The sequence below is a fragment of the Rhopalosiphum maidis genome, chromosome 1, assembly GCF_003676215.2.
Source record: "Rhopalosiphum maidis isolate BTI-1 chromosome 1, ASM367621v3, whole genome shotgun sequence".
In the NCBI taxonomy this organism is placed as follows: Eukaryota; Metazoa; Arthropoda; class Insecta; order Hemiptera; family Aphididae; genus Rhopalosiphum; species Rhopalosiphum maidis.
In genome coordinates this window covers 49,714,562-49,736,135 of record NC_040877.1, presented here as the reverse complement: position 1 = coordinate 49,736,135, position 21,574 = coordinate 49,714,562, and the positions used below count along the sequence as shown (strand labels likewise).

The window sequence follows — 21,574 nt, the reverse complement described above, 5'->3', positions numbered from 1 at the left end:
ATATGATTGAACAAAATTCTTAAAAACCACTAAATGTTTACGGATTATTTGTTTAAAACTTAATCACTGCATTCTTAAATAAAAATGTTACTATACATTGTATTATGTTTATTTTTGTTATATAAATGGTAAAAAATATGATTATTTTACTATGACTATGTTTTTACTGGTATTAGTTTGCTGTATTATCATTTTATAAGTAGGTGTATAAGTGAAGTCATGGCCCATGGTGCCCGATGGAGATTACGCCTTCTAATATTTACAAAATGAAAAGAAAGATTTTAATTATCTATCTACAATTTAATTTTAAAGTCAACAAGCTCATACTTTATTATCACTTATATATATTTTAAACAAATACAAATTTAATCTGTCTAGTAATATAATACGTACATCTATACAATTTGCAAATTTTTATTATATAACTGTGATTTTTTTTTCTACATTTTTGATGTTAAATTTAATATACTTATATGTCTAATACGTAACACATGATCAACATATTATATATTTATAATAATAACAAAAACAAAAAATAAAAATGATAATTATAATAAGGTCAAAATCAAATTAATTTTCTTAAATCTATATTGTTTAACCAAACCAATATAAACAGTTTATTAATTTTAATACCTCGCGGTGAAATATTATAAAACATGACTAATGTATAACTATTTATAAGTGTGTATGTATATTATATATTTATATTTACATGTACAAAGATGGGTAACTTAAAATTTAGATGTTAAAGTCTGTCAAGATAAATAAATTAGAAAAACTGTATTCTATGACTATAAGACAATACTATTAGTGTTTAAATTACTCGCTTTACCATTAATTATTAACAGTTAATGTATATATAATATACAATATTTCTATTTGGGATTAGGTCACTGAGATTGTCATTTACAGATATTTTTATCTATCACTACAAGTGTAAATACTACTTCAGACCTATAGTGAGTCAATGGTAATATTTTTAAAACAAATTGTTCCAAAATTAACACACCCCATACACAGGAAAACGATAAATATAAATGATAATATATGTTTTCAACCATGGTAATAGAAATTCACAGACATATATTAAACATCAAAATATGGACATTAAGTTACTAATTTTTAATAATTGTACAATGTACACAATCATTTTCACGGACGTCTTAACTTATGTACACATTATATACGATACGAATGAACGAAGTTGTGTCCTAATGACATTAGGAATAAAAAATACTCAATCATATTATTAGTCATCAGGATTATTAGCTTTTAGCAGATCCTTCTTCCATTTGGAACGCTTTGTTGTCCAATCCTAGACTTGAAAATTGCCCTGAACCTCTATGGGTCTGTGTTCGTCGATCTAATATAGTTTTTAAGTCAAAGTCATGCGAGGTTATTCTGAAATCTAAACTATTTTTTTTCTTCAGCGGGCCGGATTTCTTTTCTTCATCTTTGATCTCTGCTTCTTTTTCTCTCTGTTCCTTTTTATGTTCATTGTACATCCATCTATTACAGACATGAATATATTAAAATATTTATAGGTAATACATTTAAAAGTTAAATTGAGACATTTTGTAATAAACAAATATTGATATAAATGTATTCATAATTATATAGGTTTGTTGAAACGTATAAAAAAATATAAATAAAATATTTATAGATAAACACGATGTAGGATATCAGTATCAATAATATTATACTAACAAAAATATGAGAGCTGCTGGAGCAGTTAATGCACCCCCGAGTAAGAAAAACGCTCCTGGAACTGTTTTCAGTGTAGCCTTGTACACAGCGCTGTACATTGGTCCATAAATTAGGGGTACTAGAGCTTCACATACGCCAAACAGCGAGTTTACCTTTCCTGAAATAATTTAAGTAAGATTAGATACGGAAAAACCGATTTTAAAGTTCACACATACCTAGTTCATCTGGTGGTACAAGTTTTGAAATAATTGATCTCATGGCAATAAACGACGTGCCGTTTACGATGTCAACAAGTGGTGCTGTAAACATAATATTTTTATAATCACTTGGATTTGTTTTATAAACTATAATAAAAACAATTTTTTTTTGCTTTGATACTTTTGATATTTGTACAAGTATAAAATAAAAATTTATAAATAACTGATAATTGTTATTATTTTATTATTCTTATATACAATTTTTATATCTCAGAATGATACAATATAATACGAATCCATTACAAATAGTTTTATTCTTAAGATGATTAATTGTTTCCGTTTTACAAATGCATAACATAAAAAATGTATACTCAACAATTAAAGAGACTTGAACAATAATCAAGCTTAATGGTAACAAAAGTTTTTGTGTTTGAGCGTAGATTTCTTACGATATTTCAATTTTCAAGCAAATTATGACTTATGACTTATAATTATGTTAAATATTACAATTTAAAAATTAAAATATCATAACCCAAGTAAAAATACAGAAATATTTTTATCTTTAAGTTTAATAAAAGGCAATTTATGCTAATTTTAACACTAATAAAGCTAAGTATGAACTTTTGAATGTAAATTGTACATGTTATGCATTTCAAAGACCAACAATAAAAAGCTGATGAGGGCGTGAGGCGTACTCCTAATAGATTAGCTTAAGCATGTTATAATAATAATTTTTATAAAAACAAAAAAAAAAAGTAATACATATTTAAACCCTTAATGTCGATGGTAATATTTTTTCATGCATTTGAAGTTATAATATTGAAGAAATTCGTTAAAATTGCAAATTATTAATAACTATTAATTATTAATGTATGAAAACATTTTTCATTGTATATAAGTTTGAAAATGTAATACACGATTCTACATAAGTAGTTCATATTTAAATGATAAAATCTAAAAAATATATAGAGGAAATTATTTTTTTTTTAACATTTAAGTTCATATTAGAACGAAATTATTTATTTAAACGATAAATAACTATAGTAATTATTTTGTTGTAATATCAAAACATAGTCACTTAAAACTTTATAACGTATGTTACATTATTATTAATTTTATCGATTTATACTATGAATCTATTTTGACGGCTGTAAGGTAATTACAGAAATATGTTATTAAATTTTAAATTATATAAGCTGATTGCCTAATATATTGGCATAAATATTTATTATTATAATAATTGAATAATATGAATTGTTTGTAAATATATAATAATTAAATAATAAATGCAATATTTTTGAAGAAAATTATATAAACCTACCGTAATACTAAAAGTATAATAATTTTAATAGTTATATCAAAAAAAAATATGTATCAGCAAATATGCTTAGTGATATACGCCGATAGATCATCTCTGTTCAGAATCGTTTTTCGTATACAATTATAATATTACATCATTTAATTCAAATTTAATATACTCATAATAGTGACCCACTCGACACCTGAAGTACAGTAGAGCGGTACCCACTCATCTACTTTATTGTTATTTTCTATTATTATTTTTTTTATGTACGGGCTGTAAATTATAATACATAGATAGGTATTAATTTTGGTTGTGTTCAAAATGCTTCTTCTTTAGCAATTAGTGTATTAGTAGATAATTACATTTATTTATTTGGTTACTGAAATTTTACTCACCCAAATAAAATACGAAATCCGTTGTAGCAAATGCGTAAACAAATCCGGCCAATATTTTACTCATACATGATATTACTCCAATCAAAGCATCGTCGATTTGCAGCATGTGACTGAAGACTCCGACCGAAAACATTGTACCTGTTTAGATTAAAAATAAAAACAGTATTATTTTACTAGTTTAACAATTGAAACCTCAAAACTATTTGGCATATAAACTTTGACGAACCTACTAGATTAGTAATCATAGAATACGTGGAAAACATACTGTAATTCACTTCATCCCAATTGAAACGTACACGTGTAAACAAATACATCACAGACATTTCACCTGAAAATGTTAAGTTGTATACGTTGAACTACTGAATCACAAACCAAGTACCTATCTACTAAGTACGATATAATTAAAAACGATCAGATTATAAATACATAGCATTCAAAACATTTCACAATATTTTAAACTTTACAGGGTTCGTGAAAGTATTATTATTATTAATAATACGATGTATAAATATTTAAATAAACTATGACAAATTACATTGTTTATACGAATATATTAAAAAATATAAATAGATACATATTTTTTGACATAGTTTTAGGCCATGGTCAACGTATACCATATTATCCAAGATTAAACTTGTAGGCATCTTATTTACCTAACTGGAATAATTAATGACAACCGGTAAACTGCAATACTGTAGTTATAACTTATGATAATAATTGAGAAGTATAAATATAAATTATTTGTTTACGTATTTTAATTCACATTAAATTATATTTATTTATGAAAAAAAACTGTATAAATATCATGAGTATTGTAACATAAAATTCAGCAATAATTATTTAAAACGATTGATAAATTAACAAATACAGTGATGTATATTGTAATTGTAAGTTAAAAGTTTTCAAAAAAATTAAAAAGCTTTGTTATAGAGTCGAAGGTCATCATGATTAAAACAATTATATCATTAGTATTTTAATTTTTCGTTGCCATTGTCTTTCTCACTGTCTCCTATCGTGGAATTTTTTATTTGAAAATCAACTATAATAGTAGTACCTATATATATTATATAGTAATTATTATAACATTATTGTGTAACATCGACTTTTAAATAACCTCCAGATAATTGCATTAATTTCCATTGGATTAATATTTATAACTGTTAAGTAGATAGGATGGAAACGTAAAATAAGGTTTAATGAAAAAAAACGAAAATGCTTATAAAATTACTCATACCCACTATAATAGTATAGTATTACTCGTGCAGTGTAAAACAACCAGAATGTCAGGTTCGCGTAGAAAATACATAAATAATTTTTTAATGTGAATAAAATTCAATAGAAAATTTAATCATCTGAAGGAACCTAATAAAATAATAGAAATTTAGTTGGGGTTATTCAAGAAAATAGTATACAACTTTTTTTTATTTTTTTTAGTACCATATGAAGTACTATAGGCGGTAGTGTTGATTAGATATGCATTTCATTTATATTTTATTGACGAGCGGTTGATATTTCTTTTAAGTTACGTTTTACATAATTTATATCCGACATAATATTGTAAGGTGTTATTTTAATGCAGATCAAATCAACCGTATTAAACCGTAAGATTTACAAATTCCAAGGTCGATTGGACAAGTGTGTAAAAATAAATTGTGTGCTCAGTATAAAAAAAATAATATGTTTAAGCATATCAATTTTTATATAAATGTACGAACCATGCAAAGGGCCCATTACAACGATGACAACCACCATTAGAGCAATAATTCTAAGTCTTCGGTTATACTGTCCTTCTTTAAACGTCACTCGAACGGCTTCTTTGATATGGCTTAGACTAAAAAAGTCCTGGAGGAAATCCAAACAGGACGTGTCCCTCGGTGGCTCTTTGCTTTCAATACTGATTACTGGCTTTGTCTCTTTGATAAAAACCATGCCGTATACAAATGCAAATATGTATAATACTGTAGCTATGATGTATACACCGTAAAATCCAAGTTCTCGGAACAGTACACCAGATAACGCGGTGCCGATGGGCACACCTACGGAACAGAATACGTTCACTATACCGATTCTTAATGTGCGCATTTTCACCTGAAAAATCAAAACGAACCGATTAAAACATTTATTGTTTAATTTTAAATCGCTTTCTGTGTATAATATAGTAATCGTTTGTCCGGGTTTTATTAGAAACGTATCTAACGGCATATAAACTGTACGCGGAAATCGCACCTCTATGCTGTTTCATAATATATAGACACAAATCTAATCACAAAATATAGGACTTAGTAAAAATATTACATCATTGACTAGACTGTGGTTGATACCAATAGCTTAGGCGCAATCGGGTTTTTTTTTTTACTAACCGTAGTCACGTCTCCTACATAGCTGAACACGGCCATGAACATGGTCATCCATCCACCGGTCATAGCCGGCGGTACGGACTCCACGAGCCCGGCCACCTCCATCGGGAGATCGTAAAAGTAGTAAGTACAGACCAACAGGCCGATGCTTGTGAGGAATTCACCGATGATTGGTATCAGCATGCACGGCTTGCGTTTGTGGTTCCGATCGCTCCACGATCCGATGAATATTATTAGCACCGACGGTATACTGCTCTGCACGATCGTTTTCCATATTATCATGTCGGCGACTAGCTCCTGGACGACCACCTCGTCCTCCCTCGTGTAGTTGTCCATCGATCGGCTCTCCAGTGCCGAGCATGTGGCGTTGTCCAGCCGGAGGTTTACCCGGCACGCCTTCTGCAAGTTCAGATTCTGCGTGGCGAGCGATGCCAGCACGCTGGACACTATGTAGCACCCCAACATCGGTTCCACCGTACAGTGTTTCAACATGAATTTGGCTTTTGACATGATGCTCATGGCCTGCCATGATTCGTGGTTGTCTTCCGGCGGCGACGGCTTCTCGCGTTTTACTCCGCTGGTGTCGTAAGTCATTGTATTAGGGTTGTCTGGAATGGTGCTCAAACTGCACAGCTAGGGGTTAAATCGAATGTGTTCAACAGCAAAGTATATCTGGACTCAAACATGTCCAAATTTCTAAAAACAAACATAACATAATAAATTTAAGTTTAAATGGTTGCTAAATACTCGTTAAAATAATTGTTGTAGATTCACATCGTACATTTATATTTAGAATCAAATAACAGCGCGTTTAAAAATAAAACATAGGTCAGGTAGATGGTAAAATTATATGAATATTGGAAGAGATAATTCACTAATATTAAGTTATATTTAAATAATAAAAAGTAATTCATATTGAACGTTGAACTTTTTATTTATGAAGACAATACGGAATTACATACGTTTACTTTGAAGACTAACTTCAGATCAATTGACATTTTACTTTATGTAGTTAATTTTTAACTGTTTTTGTGTCAAGATCATAAAGCCTAAGAGAAAATTATTTGGCAAGTAATTAAAGTCTTATATTACCTATAAGGAAGAACCATTGTGACGGCATTGACATTAAAAAACCACAAAAATATCTTCGGCAACATAATTATTTGAATTTAAAGACAATAATAGGGAAAACACGATAACAAATTATGAACCGACGTGATAGGTTTGTAGTGATTCTTAATTATAATCGGGCGGGTCAATGGTCCACAGCAGTAACTTATAAACAATGACCTTATGACACACTTCTTGTAACACCATTATGAGGTGACAAACTATCTTATATACAATGATTATTTTTCCTTCTATCTTCATCTCTTTCACTCTTCATTGCGCTCTCTTTATCTTTTTATACATCTTTGATCACGTAAATGATTTAAGTTTTATATATATATATATATATATTTTTTCATTAAATAACGTATTCTCAAAAGCACTTCGATAAATAACCAGTTAAATTATGATGACCATTAATGACCGTAATATCATAAATGTTAGTTGTCTATTGACTATTGTACATAATATCGTTATAAAATAAAGAAATTTGTCACATTAGTATGAAACAATAAACCGACATTTTGTGAATGGCAGAAGCATAACTAAAATCTATTTTCTGAGAAAACTTCCTAGAACGAACTATACGTACAAGAATGAATTATATCGTTCTTTAGATACTATTTTTAAATAATCAAGAATGTAGATACCATAATATTATAATATATTTGATATACAAATTTATAATATAATAACGTTACACTTAAGTATTAAATAATAAACTTGAATTAATATGGGCGCTACTAAACGGTTGTTTTGAAAGTAAAATCATAACTTAAAAATAAATTTAAATTTCTTAAATGATACAAATTAAACAAAATTCTTAACATTTTAAGTATTGATTTTCTTTTTAAATATATTTTGTCCCGTTAAAAAACGATACACTCGAATTTATATTTTAGATATATCTTATAAACGCTTAATATAGATAATAACGTTCAGCAGTACAAGTTCAGTCTCATTAATTTTAACTTTGGGTTCAATCAACTAGTTTAAAAAAAACAACATTATATTTGCTCCTTAGGAGGATTTTTCGATGTTTTTATTTAATTGCGATTCGTAATTTTTTTAAATATAAAAAAAAATAAATAAAATAATAAAACATTAAGAAAAAAAGTTTTTTAATAAGTCGATTCCTGTCAAAAATTAAAATTAATAAAACTAAAGTAAACTGCTAAATGTAGATTTGCAATGTCATATACTTGTGAGACACAAACAGTGACAACAAATGCTGGTTGGAATGTCCTCATCATTTTTATCCAACCAGATGTAGATTATTTACAGTACATTGTAATTATTATTTATCTGGAAAAATTATAATTTTATTTGAAAAAAAACATTCTGTGGAAATTACAATCTTTTCCATACCACTGCTAATAGCGCCACTGTGTGGATAGTTATATTCATAAATGTAATAAATAAAATTGTACTTTTTTAAATCGGAACTCCGAATTATTTTAATTCATTAATAGTTGGACATTTAAAAGTACCTATAAATTATTAGTAACCTAAATTGGTTATTAGTTTTAAACAATCAAACAAATATAATTTTACAATTGTGCTTGAAAAATTAATCCAAAATGATATAAGCAAGTATCTAATATTCACTGAATTTAAAATAGACAAATAAATTAAGAATTAACCTTGAGTCTTGAACCAATATGCTATACCCTATACCATATAGTATTTAATATCTATTTAAAAGTTTAAATTTTTAAATTTAATTGTATAGGTAGATAAATCAGTACAATATATTTTATAAGAATGTTGAAACGCAATAGTTGTTTTATTATATTTAGTATACAACCTTTTTAGAATGGTTTGACAAACAATATACTCTATGTAGATACCAACTACCAATTAAAACTTTTGTATTCAAACGCATTTTTATAGTTAATAACTTTATAAGTTTTTTTTTGCCTTTTGTTATTATAAAAAATTATATGTAACTAGGTACATTATTAAAAAATTAAATGTAAGAATTTATTTTAACGAATGGTTTATAGAGAAATTAATAACTAGGCTGTGTATTTAGTCTAATAGTTCAGTATGCTGTAATCAAATATCAAATGCTGGTAGCCTGCGTTATATTTTTCTATTCTGCAAATTTAAATTCGAATATTTAATACATAACAAATAAATATTAACGGTATAGTATTATTAAGTGGCTATTATTATTGTTCAAGTAAAATCTAAAAACGGTTAAAAATAATCTATCGTTGTAAACGCATTTATCAGATTATTATATCGATTGATTAATATTAGGTTCCTGTGATAGGTACTATTACACATGGCGTTGCAGTAGCTACTTATGAAAGTTTATATACACATTATTAAGGAAACTAAATCGAATTTTCGTAGAACCTCGCATTTATACATATTTTGTAGATTTTTACAGCTCAAAAACGATCAAAATTTATTGGAAAAATACGCTTATTGTTAGTATTGTTACCTGCCATATACATACACTATTAGGCGCAAGCTCAACACGATATTTATATATATAATGCGAATTGTATTTGTTCATTATAACTACAATAAAATTATAATTAGTATACGAGCAATTATTAATAAATATCTAGTCGCATTATCGTCTTCGATAAGTAAAAGTAATTAAACGCACACGGTGTTGTAGTCGTGAAGAGTTTGCAACCACTGCATTGACCTACAATTAATATTAGTAACAGTGTATGTTATAATTGTATAATGTTATACTATGCTGCTCACAGTATCGATGCACCTAATTCACAATACTGTTGTTAATAGAAACCGCTTTATTATACAACAGGTACTTAGAGGTCTACACATTAAGTTTGACATAATATCTCTCCACAAAAATGATTATGCTTTTATAATAAATGTATATATAGCTATTCGAGACGATTTTATAATTATTTATCTATTAAAATTCGCACAGATTTTTGTAAAATACATATAAGTACTTACCTGTACGAATATACAATAATTTTCCAATGCGCATGTATGATCCATCAAGTAAACACGTTATTTTTGCTAATTCATTATGAAGTGGAATAAATCTTAGACCTTAAAAACGACCTTAAATGTTATTGAGCAAAAAATACTTTTTTAAATAATATCATTATCCGAAGAAATTATTACTTGTTTATTAATATTATTCAACCAACTTTTTTCCAAGCACCTATATTGTTTTAAATAAAATATGTTAAATCTCTACAAACTGGTACCTAACAACGTATATAATTTTATTTTTTCTACAACTGTGTAAATAATAACATAAAACATAGTTCAACTAGTTCAAGGCTTGATGATCCGGCAATTAGTATACTATATGTTCTATTCGAAATATGACTCATATTATTTAATCCTCAATAGTTAAATATATGTGTTAAAATAAGAAATACACATCTTATCGTTTTTATCAATTAAAAATATCATATGGTAACACGATTTAACCGATTTGCACTATTGAAAGAGTACTACTTTATAAAATATTCAAATACGTTTGCCAATAGGTACTAATTAAAAAATAAAATTACTAACTTTACAATAATGGCATTTTTCTTATTTCATTAACTATGACTACCATGACTACGATTCAGTAATTCAGCGGCTTGGATTGTCTTCTTTCACTACTCGTACGTAGATTAATGATAATTTTTATTTTTTGTGCAAGCTTTAATCCAATGTAACTCACTCACCAACTCTTCAATTGCCCACCTAAGTTTCCTAATCTCCTTCTAATACCTACTACAACGAATTTTTTTTTTTGCGATTCCCCCTTGCACCGCCAACATTATAAGCTAATCTCTCTAGTACGTGATACTTTCCAATGAAAACACATATTTTTCTTCTTTATTTATTAATTTTAATTATTTTTCATATGTTTTATTGTATTATTGTACATTTGAGTTGGGAAATGTGCCAACGTCCGTATTTTACATACATAAATAAATCAAATGCCGTTTTTAGTACGTATATAATACTAAAACTATTACGTATTACTCGTATTAGTATTATGATAATTTTGTATCATCTGATCGATTGTATTAATTGAATACCTAAAAATGTATCAATGTCTACTTCGTTAAATACGAATCAAAGTATTTTCACAGTAAATTTCAAACGGTGCAAATATCACATTAATTTTCTGAAAATATCGATTTTGTTAAAACGAGTGATGACGTGTTATACACATTTTATTATTTGATATCGAATCTATTCAAAAGTTAAATGTAATATAAATATTAAACAATATTAATAATATTGATACATAGAGTACGATAGTTTAAATCTATATTCTATTGACAGTTACCACCTGTTATTTTATGTTTTTATTACACTATTGTTTGCAAATTGTAAATCTATTTATTTTTTTGCACACATTATATTATAATATGCTCGTAAAATATCAATTAATCACACTGGTTATAATTTTATTTCAATCTCAATATCGACCTTGTAAAAAAAAATAAAATAATACAATAATTTTAAGTTCCTTCACGTTTATACTATTAGTAGTCATTTGGCGATATATATTTAGCAAATTGGTCTTCATTTTGCTAAAATCGGTAGTTCCCGTACCGTAACCTCGGTATAAATAGCTTCCGTCGACACAAATATAGAAAAAGGTGAATGGTAGAAGGGAAGGCTAAGAAATCAGGCTAAACTCCCAATCTCACAAAAAAATTGTCTCCAAATTCGAACCATACAATATACATTATAGGTCAACGTGTTCCCAACCAAAACGTATAATTGAAAATATAAGCCACCACCAAAGATAGGTCAAAATATCAATAAACACATAATACCACTTTTTTAAATTTTAATTTTAACAAGATCAATGGATTCAGATTATATAGCTGTATAATATTTTAAATAATTATATGAATTTTTATACAGCTTTTGAGAAGATTTTATGATGGAAAAACGAGAAGATTCTTAAGAAAATTTTTATTCAAACTCTTTATTCCTAAATACTTAAATTAGGAGTCTGGATGTTAATGAAAAATAATTGATCCATCTGCAGAATAGGTACATAGAGTAACACATAATTTTGTTCCTTATTTTTCCATTTATAGTAGGTATAAATATATATATATATATTTATAATAAATAAGAGTGTGTAACTTTGATCAAACTCGTCGATTAGAAACATTGAGTATTTTCATCATCAATGACAAAAATATCCTGTCCTTGGCCCCAATCGAGTCGTATTCACCATTTTTTTTTTGTGGTCATAAAACACAATAATAAAATTTTATTTCACTGATAATACTTATAATTAACTGGAGAGATTTTATTTACAATTACTATGGATTAATACAATTCTTTTAATTCTAAGTTTTGTTACTTAATGTCTTATACGTACTACTCGTACATATTGTCCATAAAACTCGTATAAACAAAATGTAATAGATTATGTAGTCATACAAAGTAGGGCATTTAATAAAATAAATAAAAATAAATTTGTAAAAAAATGTAGTTAACAAATACATTATAGAAAAATTTAATATGTTATAGGTAATAGTATTTATTATAATTATAATATGATTGTTAATTGTATTAAAACATTTGAAACTTTATGATTATTTTTAGTTAATCTTAAAACTAAAATAATTTCAATTACATGATCCGTTTATTTTTAAAAATTTTACCATAATAGATAAAGTAATGATCAACGTGATAAGTAAACACAGTACTTTTAATTACTAATCGTTTTAATAATTTTATCTATGTCAAGTAATTTAGGTTGTTAGTTATTACTGCATACAATGATTATTTTATACATCTTACAAGACAATTCTTTAAATAAAAGTCATTTTAAATCCAAAAAGTGTTGACTGTAGTTCACAGATGAACCAAAGACGTTGGCGTGTCTACTCAATTTCAAGAGGACAAATCAATTCTTCAACAAGAACAATCGCATATTATATAATATAAAATAATTCCAAGTCAATTTGGGGAGATTTTGTCGTGTAAAGGATGTCATTACAGACGAGTCCTAATTTTAATTTTTTTTTTTTTTATATATACGCGATAAACAACCTTGATAAATAACCACACTCAGTCCCTTTATTAAATTAACTTTGACAACAACCGCTCAACGCCGGTAACTAGTACCGTGTCCATAACCGCGAAGTTTCGGTCATTAAAATTGATTTTAAATTTTTGTAATAAATACGTGGTGATATTTTCAATATGTGATAACTGATTAACTATTTATTGAAACTAAAATAACACAATTATTTGAAAATAGTGTAATATTCATAAAATTATAGGTATACTAATTTTACAACTTATTCTCTTTATAAAATACATATATAAAATATGTATAAATAATAATTTCCAACTCATATTGATAAATAATCAAGAATTTTCTTTTTATTACGTAGAGTGTCATGATATTTTTTTAATAGGTAATAATGAATTAAAATAAACATTTTTACATAAAGGTACCTACCTACTTAAAGAAAACAAAATACCAAAAACAATATCGACAAAATGTCTTGATGATACAAATATGACGTTATAAGTTAATCTGTACCAGTAGGCACAATAAGAGTATGAACTATGTAAAAAAAAGAAAGAAAACATGAAAAATTTGAATGAAGAAGCCACCCATTGATGACACTTCGTAATTCGTATACTGTAATACACATAAATAAAAATGTAAGCGAATCTCGGTCATTCTATACGGAATTTATTCTAAAAACAGACTCACAAGGACTTGCGATTCAAAAATTCTACGCCTGTTGATACCATCATAGTTGTGTTATTGACTTGTTGTTTTCGTCGTCCCGTGTATTTATAATAAACTTTGTAATTAATACATGTCACGTACCTATTATTGGCAAAAACCGATTTACCTATTACTATAGTCTATAACCTAACCTAACCTAGCCCATACAAAAATCGAACGCGATAAATGCAGTAAAACGTTTGTTTTGGAGTGCTAGGTAAATTAAGGAAACTTATAACATGGTTTAGATAATCTCTCACTAATATACATTATACATTATACATTATACATTTAAATTATATCGAATGGACGATGGATAATAAAATATAAAACTGAACCTACGAAATACATAATTATTAATTTGTATGTTTAATAAACATTCTTTCCATTAATTTTACCTATTTTCGATACTTATATATTGGCAAACAAACATTGCAAATTTATCAAGCATGCACTTCAACATTATTATATATCTAAAACTTATTTAAATTGTATTTTAAAAAAAACCGAGGAAGACGCTTTGTTATACACGAGGTATCGAATATTAATAGGTTAATAAAACTTACTCAATAGTCACTTTAATGTGTTAAATTTGAATTTTATTAGTCCTTTTTCAACAGAAAACCACATATAATATAAAATAATAATTATTATTATAATAACGTATAATTCAACACAAACGTAGAATGATATGGAAATGTTTGTCATATAAATTGATCGAAATATTTTGAAAATCTCATTGTGTATATTAAATATTAATTTACATAGTACTTAAAGGTTTCTAAGTATAACAAAATAATTCAATTTAAACTTGAACTTTTAAAATGCTTATAAAAATGTATTTGGTTTATACAAAACTTTTAGTTTCTAATAAAAAAAACTTATGAGGAATCATGCATTGCATGTTCAAGCATTTTTACTCACTGACAAAAACCTTTAAAAAATTCCAAATGTTTACAAATAGCATAAAAACAGCCAAGATATTTTGAAACGTATACAGTGTCTATAAAGTGATAAAGTACTAATAATTAATGAGTGTTTGGTCAATAATTTAAATCTTTATAGTTATTCATTTTTGAATCACAATAAAAAAAGTTTTCGGCTAAATTGATTAGGTTTTACGTATATATTTTTATTTTTTATCTTCTTATTTTTTTATTTTTTATTTGTATTTTGTTTTTCCGCTGGAAAAATTTTACTTTTGATTCACCAGAATGCGTACCAACTAGATCCGATTTGCTATTAGAAACTACTCTCAAAGTTAAAGAATGAAGCATTTTTTCATCGTAAAAAACGTCTTCAAACACAAAATATAAAATAAAAGCACATTTCATTGTAAAACCATTAATACATTCATCGCTTCGTTCAGAATCTAAAACTGTGTTAATGTATTATTGAAATGACTGGCCCACTTGCTTTACTTCGTCTTAATCATTATATCCGTTCACATTACACAACAGTACAACATAAATCCTGTGCGGGACTATATATTAACTGCCCAAAACGAATGTTTAAGTACTAAAATAAATTCAAAATATTATTTAGAACTACATTTTATTTTTTATACAACCACATGAAAACATTTTAAAATTTATTAAATTACATTCTATTTTAAAATAATTGTAACCTACGAACTCAACATTGTACTAAATATTTATATCACTAAGCCAATATAACCATTATATTACAATATACCATTTAATATAAAATGCATGAGTTAATACGATTGTTTTAATAAATCATGTAAGAAAAATTCAACTTTACATAAAAACTAGAAGCCATACTAAATAAACAAATGTAAACGATGTTACACTGTTTAATTTTAGGTAAAAAATATTTTCAATTTAAAGTTAAAACTGGATAACGAAATCAATTGTAATTAATTATAACTTGTCTTACAATAAATAAATACATTTTTACGTGTTACATTTTTAGAGAAATAATGTGAGTAACTGATTTTAAAAGTTAATCAAATATAAATTTATAGAGTTCAAATAAACATGTATAAAATGAATTTTTCAATGTTTACGTACAGCTTCTTTTTAGCTTACTATATACATAACATATACGGGAGTCAATACAATATATTATGTAAGTACCCTTTTGCCGTGTTTATTTACTGAAAACGTTTAACAAGCCTCCCGCCATATCTTATAAACGGACTTCTTGGACAATAAATAATAACATGCATACAACATACGTGATACGTGTATACCGTATGGGTAGTTGAGTCAACATTAATATTTAATAGTAAACTGAAATGTCAATAACACGGTCATTTTCAAATGGAGTTCGATGAAAACTCTGGGACAATTTTCCCCTACTCGGCATATAAAATAATATATAACATAACCTAACCTGTACTACATCCACGTTGAGATTGCTTGTTCTACGACGTATTTAATTTTAAATCGTTCTATATTAACACCATAGTGCATTTAATATGTAATAAACAATATATATATATATATTTATATACATAAGCTACTAATACGATGTTTGCTATCACCACATTCTTGATTAATTTTTTTCTTGTGCCCAAATTTAACGAATAATTTTAATACATTATGCACGAGATCCATTATTAAACTCGATCATAAATTATATTAATGATAGCAATACAAATTATTACACTATTGTGATTGAGTAAATGATTCTGAAACAAGATTATTACAATATGAAAATGATATAATTTTACATCGAATAAAGAAAAAACTCAAAATAATTACAAAATTAAAAAGTATTATAATAATAATTACACACAACTATAAGTACTATATTAGTTTCCATGTAAGTATTTAAATTTTACAACATTGGGTAAAATTATAATTGAATTTGAGTACTAATCGGGATTCGTGAATAACTTGTGGCGTATCTAGTATAAAACCATTAGGTAGTTTTATGGATTTTAAATAACAATGTTTCATTTGATTTAATGTCAAACTTAAAATATTTAATTAGAAATTTAAAACAATTTACATTCGGTACTTCGTCAACACTATGGTTTTAGATAGATAGAAAAATATGATTGTCTACAATGAAAATAAACTATGTATGAAGAAATTTTGATAAACATTATCTGTATATCTAAATATGGTAATATTTATACCCTGTGGTGTGTATAAACAATAGATGAGGAAATATTTTTTTCAATTTTGTTAGCAGTCCACATTATTAACTTTTATTGTCCTATTATACTTAACCTGAGAATAGCCCAAAAACAATGTCATATTATAATATTCAACTGAAATAATAAATCGGTTAGAATAACAGTGATAAAACATATAAAAAAAAAATAATTATGCAATAGCTCGTTCAAAAATGTGACATCGCTATAAATAGAAATTAAAAGTGTTTTAAAAGTATTCAATAGAAAAAGTATTATTAGGTAAACTTATGTAAAATTTTGTAAAAAAAAACTAGAACAAATGTGCACGCTGACAAAAAAAAAAAAATTACTAAAACCACAATCATCTTTATAAATCGTATATTACTGTATACATAGTTGTAATAAACACATTTTAACGGTAATACAATAAAGTAATGACTAATAAAGTGTTTATACTATAACAAATATATGTTACATATTGTAACATACACTAGAGAATTTATAAAAAGAGGCTTCGTATAGATCCTTGTACCTCAACAAACACTAAATTGATTGAGGTCTTTATAATATAAAGAACTTTAGTTCCGATCTTTAAACCCTACTGAATACATCTACCTAATACAAGGTTAAAATAATTTATTAGTTTTAATATAAAAATTATGTAAGCTCAACTATATAATGGATTAAACATTTACAAATTAATTGTATTCACAGGCACGTATATAACCCATATATAAATATACAAATATTTTTCGGAGAAAATAAATAAACTTATATCAATATGCATATAATATACAATTTAAATAAAAAGCTAAAAATCAATTGTCATCATACTTTTTACAACTTTTTCTAGTCGTAATATTCTCAGACGCAAATAATTCAAAGTTGTTTTTAGGTATTAACATAAAAACTAAATCGTATAAAGTAGGTACCTATACCAATTATTAACCAGTGCATGTATTGAAAGTCCGCGAAAGCCAACCAAATCGTTTTTCGTACTTAGGTACACCATAATAATTTAATATATAACACGGACGTTTAAGTCAAAAATTAAATTAATGATTTTCATATCCCTAATTTGGACGAGACGCCGTCGGTCGATATCCGAGCATCACAATAATTAAAAAACATTTAAAGACAAAATATGAATATAGGTGCCAATATTATGTCTATATGAAAAAACTTACCTGTTACGTATAACATAAAGTTCATAATAATATTATATTAGACATGTATAGTGTTTTCTTACCTTTCTTCCGAAATCGCGACGTTCTGCCAGGCTGTACATGATGTTCGTATCGAATTCCGAAATCGTGAAAAGCGGTCGATTTATGACATCGTCAAAAATGTCTTGTAACCAACGGTAGAGACTTACAACAATTTTTTTTAATGACAAATTAAATCAGTCAAGTCGTTACGAGAACTTCACACTCATATAGTATATTATACTATATATATATATATACACTATGTCTGTGGCCGGTGTGCACGCGGTACAACAGCTTATTAAATTGTATTCTTCGTGCGACGTTCAAATGTGTATTGTATAGGTAGAGCCGTATATGGTGTTCTATATCCCTGAGCGCAGCGGTTACGCGGTCACGTCGCGTACGAAATACGAGATTATAATATTATATCATAGATCATTGGTATTGTATATACGCGTAGTGTGTACGGTCGTCGATCGACGTTCGACTTGTGACTGTTACGCTGTACGACTATGAAAACAATCGTGTATCCACGAGTTACGGAAGACTGCTAATTTGTCGTCACTATATAATACCTATTTCGCTGCCCTCTGCTTCCTCCCCACTTCCGACGCGCCGGCGGTATTCCATTTCGCTCGTACCCGCGGTGCATGTAAATTTATAATATTCCTCTCGCACACTCACTTGTTAACAGTATTATTATAATATATTTGTGATGTTATTATCATATGAATGCTTCCCGTGATCTGTTACCAAAATGACAAATTTATTACCACTCAACGGTCGTATTATACAATGTTAACTTGACATATCCATCGGTGCATGCTGTTGAAATTTCTGCAGTCAAATTGCGTTCGCAAACACCGATTGGACAGCGATGCAATTAAGTGTAGGTATTTATACAATGAAACTATATAAATAAAATTAATTTGGATATAATATAAGTAAAATACGTATCAATTTATATTTTTGTATTTTTTCGAATTTAAGTATAATATAACATTTTTCAAAGATTAATCACGTAATAACCAATTACCTAACCTAACTCCAATGTAATATAAATAAATTTATTAATTTTTATTAAGAATTATAAAAAAAAGATATTAAAATAACTAAATAAAATTATTTATTCTAGTAATTTATTCATTATTCATATATTTTAGTAAGTCATATTTTTTTCAATGACAAATATATATTTTATTATCAATACTCTTGTATTTAATCCAGAAAATATTTCACATGTACCTAACCCATTGTAATATTATATGAACATTTCAATCTAATACGCATTTTTATAAATTATACTCAAATTAATAAAAACCCCGTCGTTTTAAGTCTACTTATATTACTTAAATTGTATAATTCATAGTTAAATATCACTGCAGTATTTTAATTATTTCTATTTTTTTTTTATTTGTACAGTGTGTTATTATTCGTAAATTATAAGTTAAGTATAACATGCAAATATATATATTAATAAAAGAATAAATATATTTAGATACAGTCAAATTATATAAGATGGTTCTTTCGAGTCTACATTCATTTTTTTGAAAATTGTTTTTTATATTATAACTGATTTTATTAGAAAACAACATTATTAAAAATAAAAATAAATTTATTATTTTGTATCGTTATAATGTTTTAAGTTTTTAATTTTTGATTGATAAAATACATTTTTGATTGTACATTGCAAATTTAAAAATTTAAAACTAAGACGAACAAAGTGGTAAAAATATAAAATGTTTTTAATATCTACAAAATATATTTCAAAAAACATAAAACTTTTCGAAATAATGAGTGGTTACTGTTTAAAGAAGCACTAAGTATTATAGTACTAATAGATATAAAAAATAATAAACATAGATAAACAATGCTATGATTAATAAATGCATTTTGAAAGTTGATAGATATTAGATCAGAAAATAAAAAAATTATCAAGTTAAACACTTTAACATATATTCAACTATTTAAATAATAACAAATTATAACATAATTTGTAACCATTATTTTTCCGAACCTATTGATATAGTATATATATATAAATCGAAATGACAAGCTTGATAATATTATAAATTAAATATGTAAATACTTATAATATTTTACCAATACATTAATTGTATATGTATTTAATATTTTAAAATATCGATTAACTTTTATCATATCTTATTTTTAATCTGGTTGAAATAAATATTCAATAATTTGGACTGTATTATATAGAATTCAAAAGAATGCCAAAAACATGTTGCAGTCACGTACCTATTACTACGATTTCGACGGACTAATAAATTATTTGGGGTTAGGATTTGTCTTCTTCCAGATTATTATTGCTTATAAATTGTTATATTAAACTGCACGTGTTTTTTGTATAAATTTTAATTAATATCAACTTTGATAAATCTATGACTCAATAGAAATGTAACTTTTCCAATCAGTCAGCAATAATCAAAATAATTTGAAGGTGAATTAAAAAAGTTCATAAACTTTTGACCATAACACAATCGATGACTACAGTTAAATACTAAATGATTTATCAATATAGTATAAAATAACAAAGTACCAATAATTAAAAATATTGGAAAAGTCGCACTGCAGTATGTTAAGTGTCGATTGTTAAGTATACCTCGTTATTTCGTATGTCAATGTTGTGGATATGTTAATTTTAAATTCAATGAAAAATCATTTCTATGGTAAACAATTTAATTTAAAACGAAGTATAGTTTTTTTTATATTGAAAACACCTCTTGCAATTAGATGAATAGGAATTTTTTTTAATTTAGACCACTAATTAAATTCATTTTATATCAGTTTACAAGGCCTCTCTCCAAATTATAATAAAATCTGCAAGTAATTACAATTATTCTTCATGAATAGTAATTTATAATTATTAGTAGGAAATTAATATAACTGAATTTACTAAAAATAATAATCAACTAAAAATAAATAAACATAGGTACAAACGTATAAATTATTATATAAATAATTATTGCCATAGTTATAATTATACAATTTTAAGTTCAGTAATTAAAAAAACAATTTAACATTTTATGTATGTACCTATTTGATTATTTCTGTAACTTAATGCTTGTAAGCATCATACAATTTAATAGTTATTTTAAGTTCTTATTATTTAATAAGAATATTTTAATGCGACATAAAAAATAATAACGCGTAACTATTGATTATAATAATAATAAAACTATAAATTCAACATTTAAATCAAACGCAATATTATAAATTTTAAATTCAAAATTGTACTAGGTTCCATTTATAGTTTGTTTAGCGTTATCATAATAATTAATTGTATTTAAAATATAATATTTTAATCCTCTATAACTAGGGTTAGGATGTTTATGACTTTTGCATATTTTTTCTTTTAGTCGTACTCATTACAAACCTAAAAATAAATTAGTTTTGCATGACATTGAATCAGATACATTCTATTTTATTTTGCATATTTTTGCATATTA

At 26.2% G+C, this 21,574-nt stretch overlaps 1 protein-coding gene across 2 annotated transcripts; it reads right to left on the bottom strand.

Annotated features, from left to right (window-relative positions):
• Positions 1 to 662: 662 nt before the first annotated feature.
• On the bottom strand, positions 663 to 18,636 carry LOC113559087 (solute carrier family 46 member 3-like). Of its 2 annotated transcripts, none has more exons than XM_026964682.2 (8): positions 18,149 to 18,636; positions 5,963 to 6,655; positions 5,318 to 5,690; positions 3,829 to 3,930; positions 3,603 to 3,740; positions 1,923 to 2,006; positions 1,708 to 1,864; positions 663 to 1,509 (listed from the first exon to the last, which is right to left on the bottom strand). In XM_026964682.2, exons 2-8 carry the CDS (start codon positions 6,551 to 6,553, stop codon positions 1,266 to 1,268), a joined length of 1,689 nt encoding a protein of 562 aa, XP_026820483.1. In that variant the 5' UTR covers positions 6,554 to 6,655; positions 18,149 to 18,636; the 3' UTR covers positions 663 to 1,265. The 2 variants fall into 2 exon arrangements, with proteins under 2 accessions (XP_026820483.1, XP_026820485.1); XM_026964684.2 differs by lacking the exon at positions 18,149 to 18,636 and adding an exon at positions 10,016 to 10,133.
• Positions 18,637 to 21,574: the final 2,938 nt, after the last annotated feature.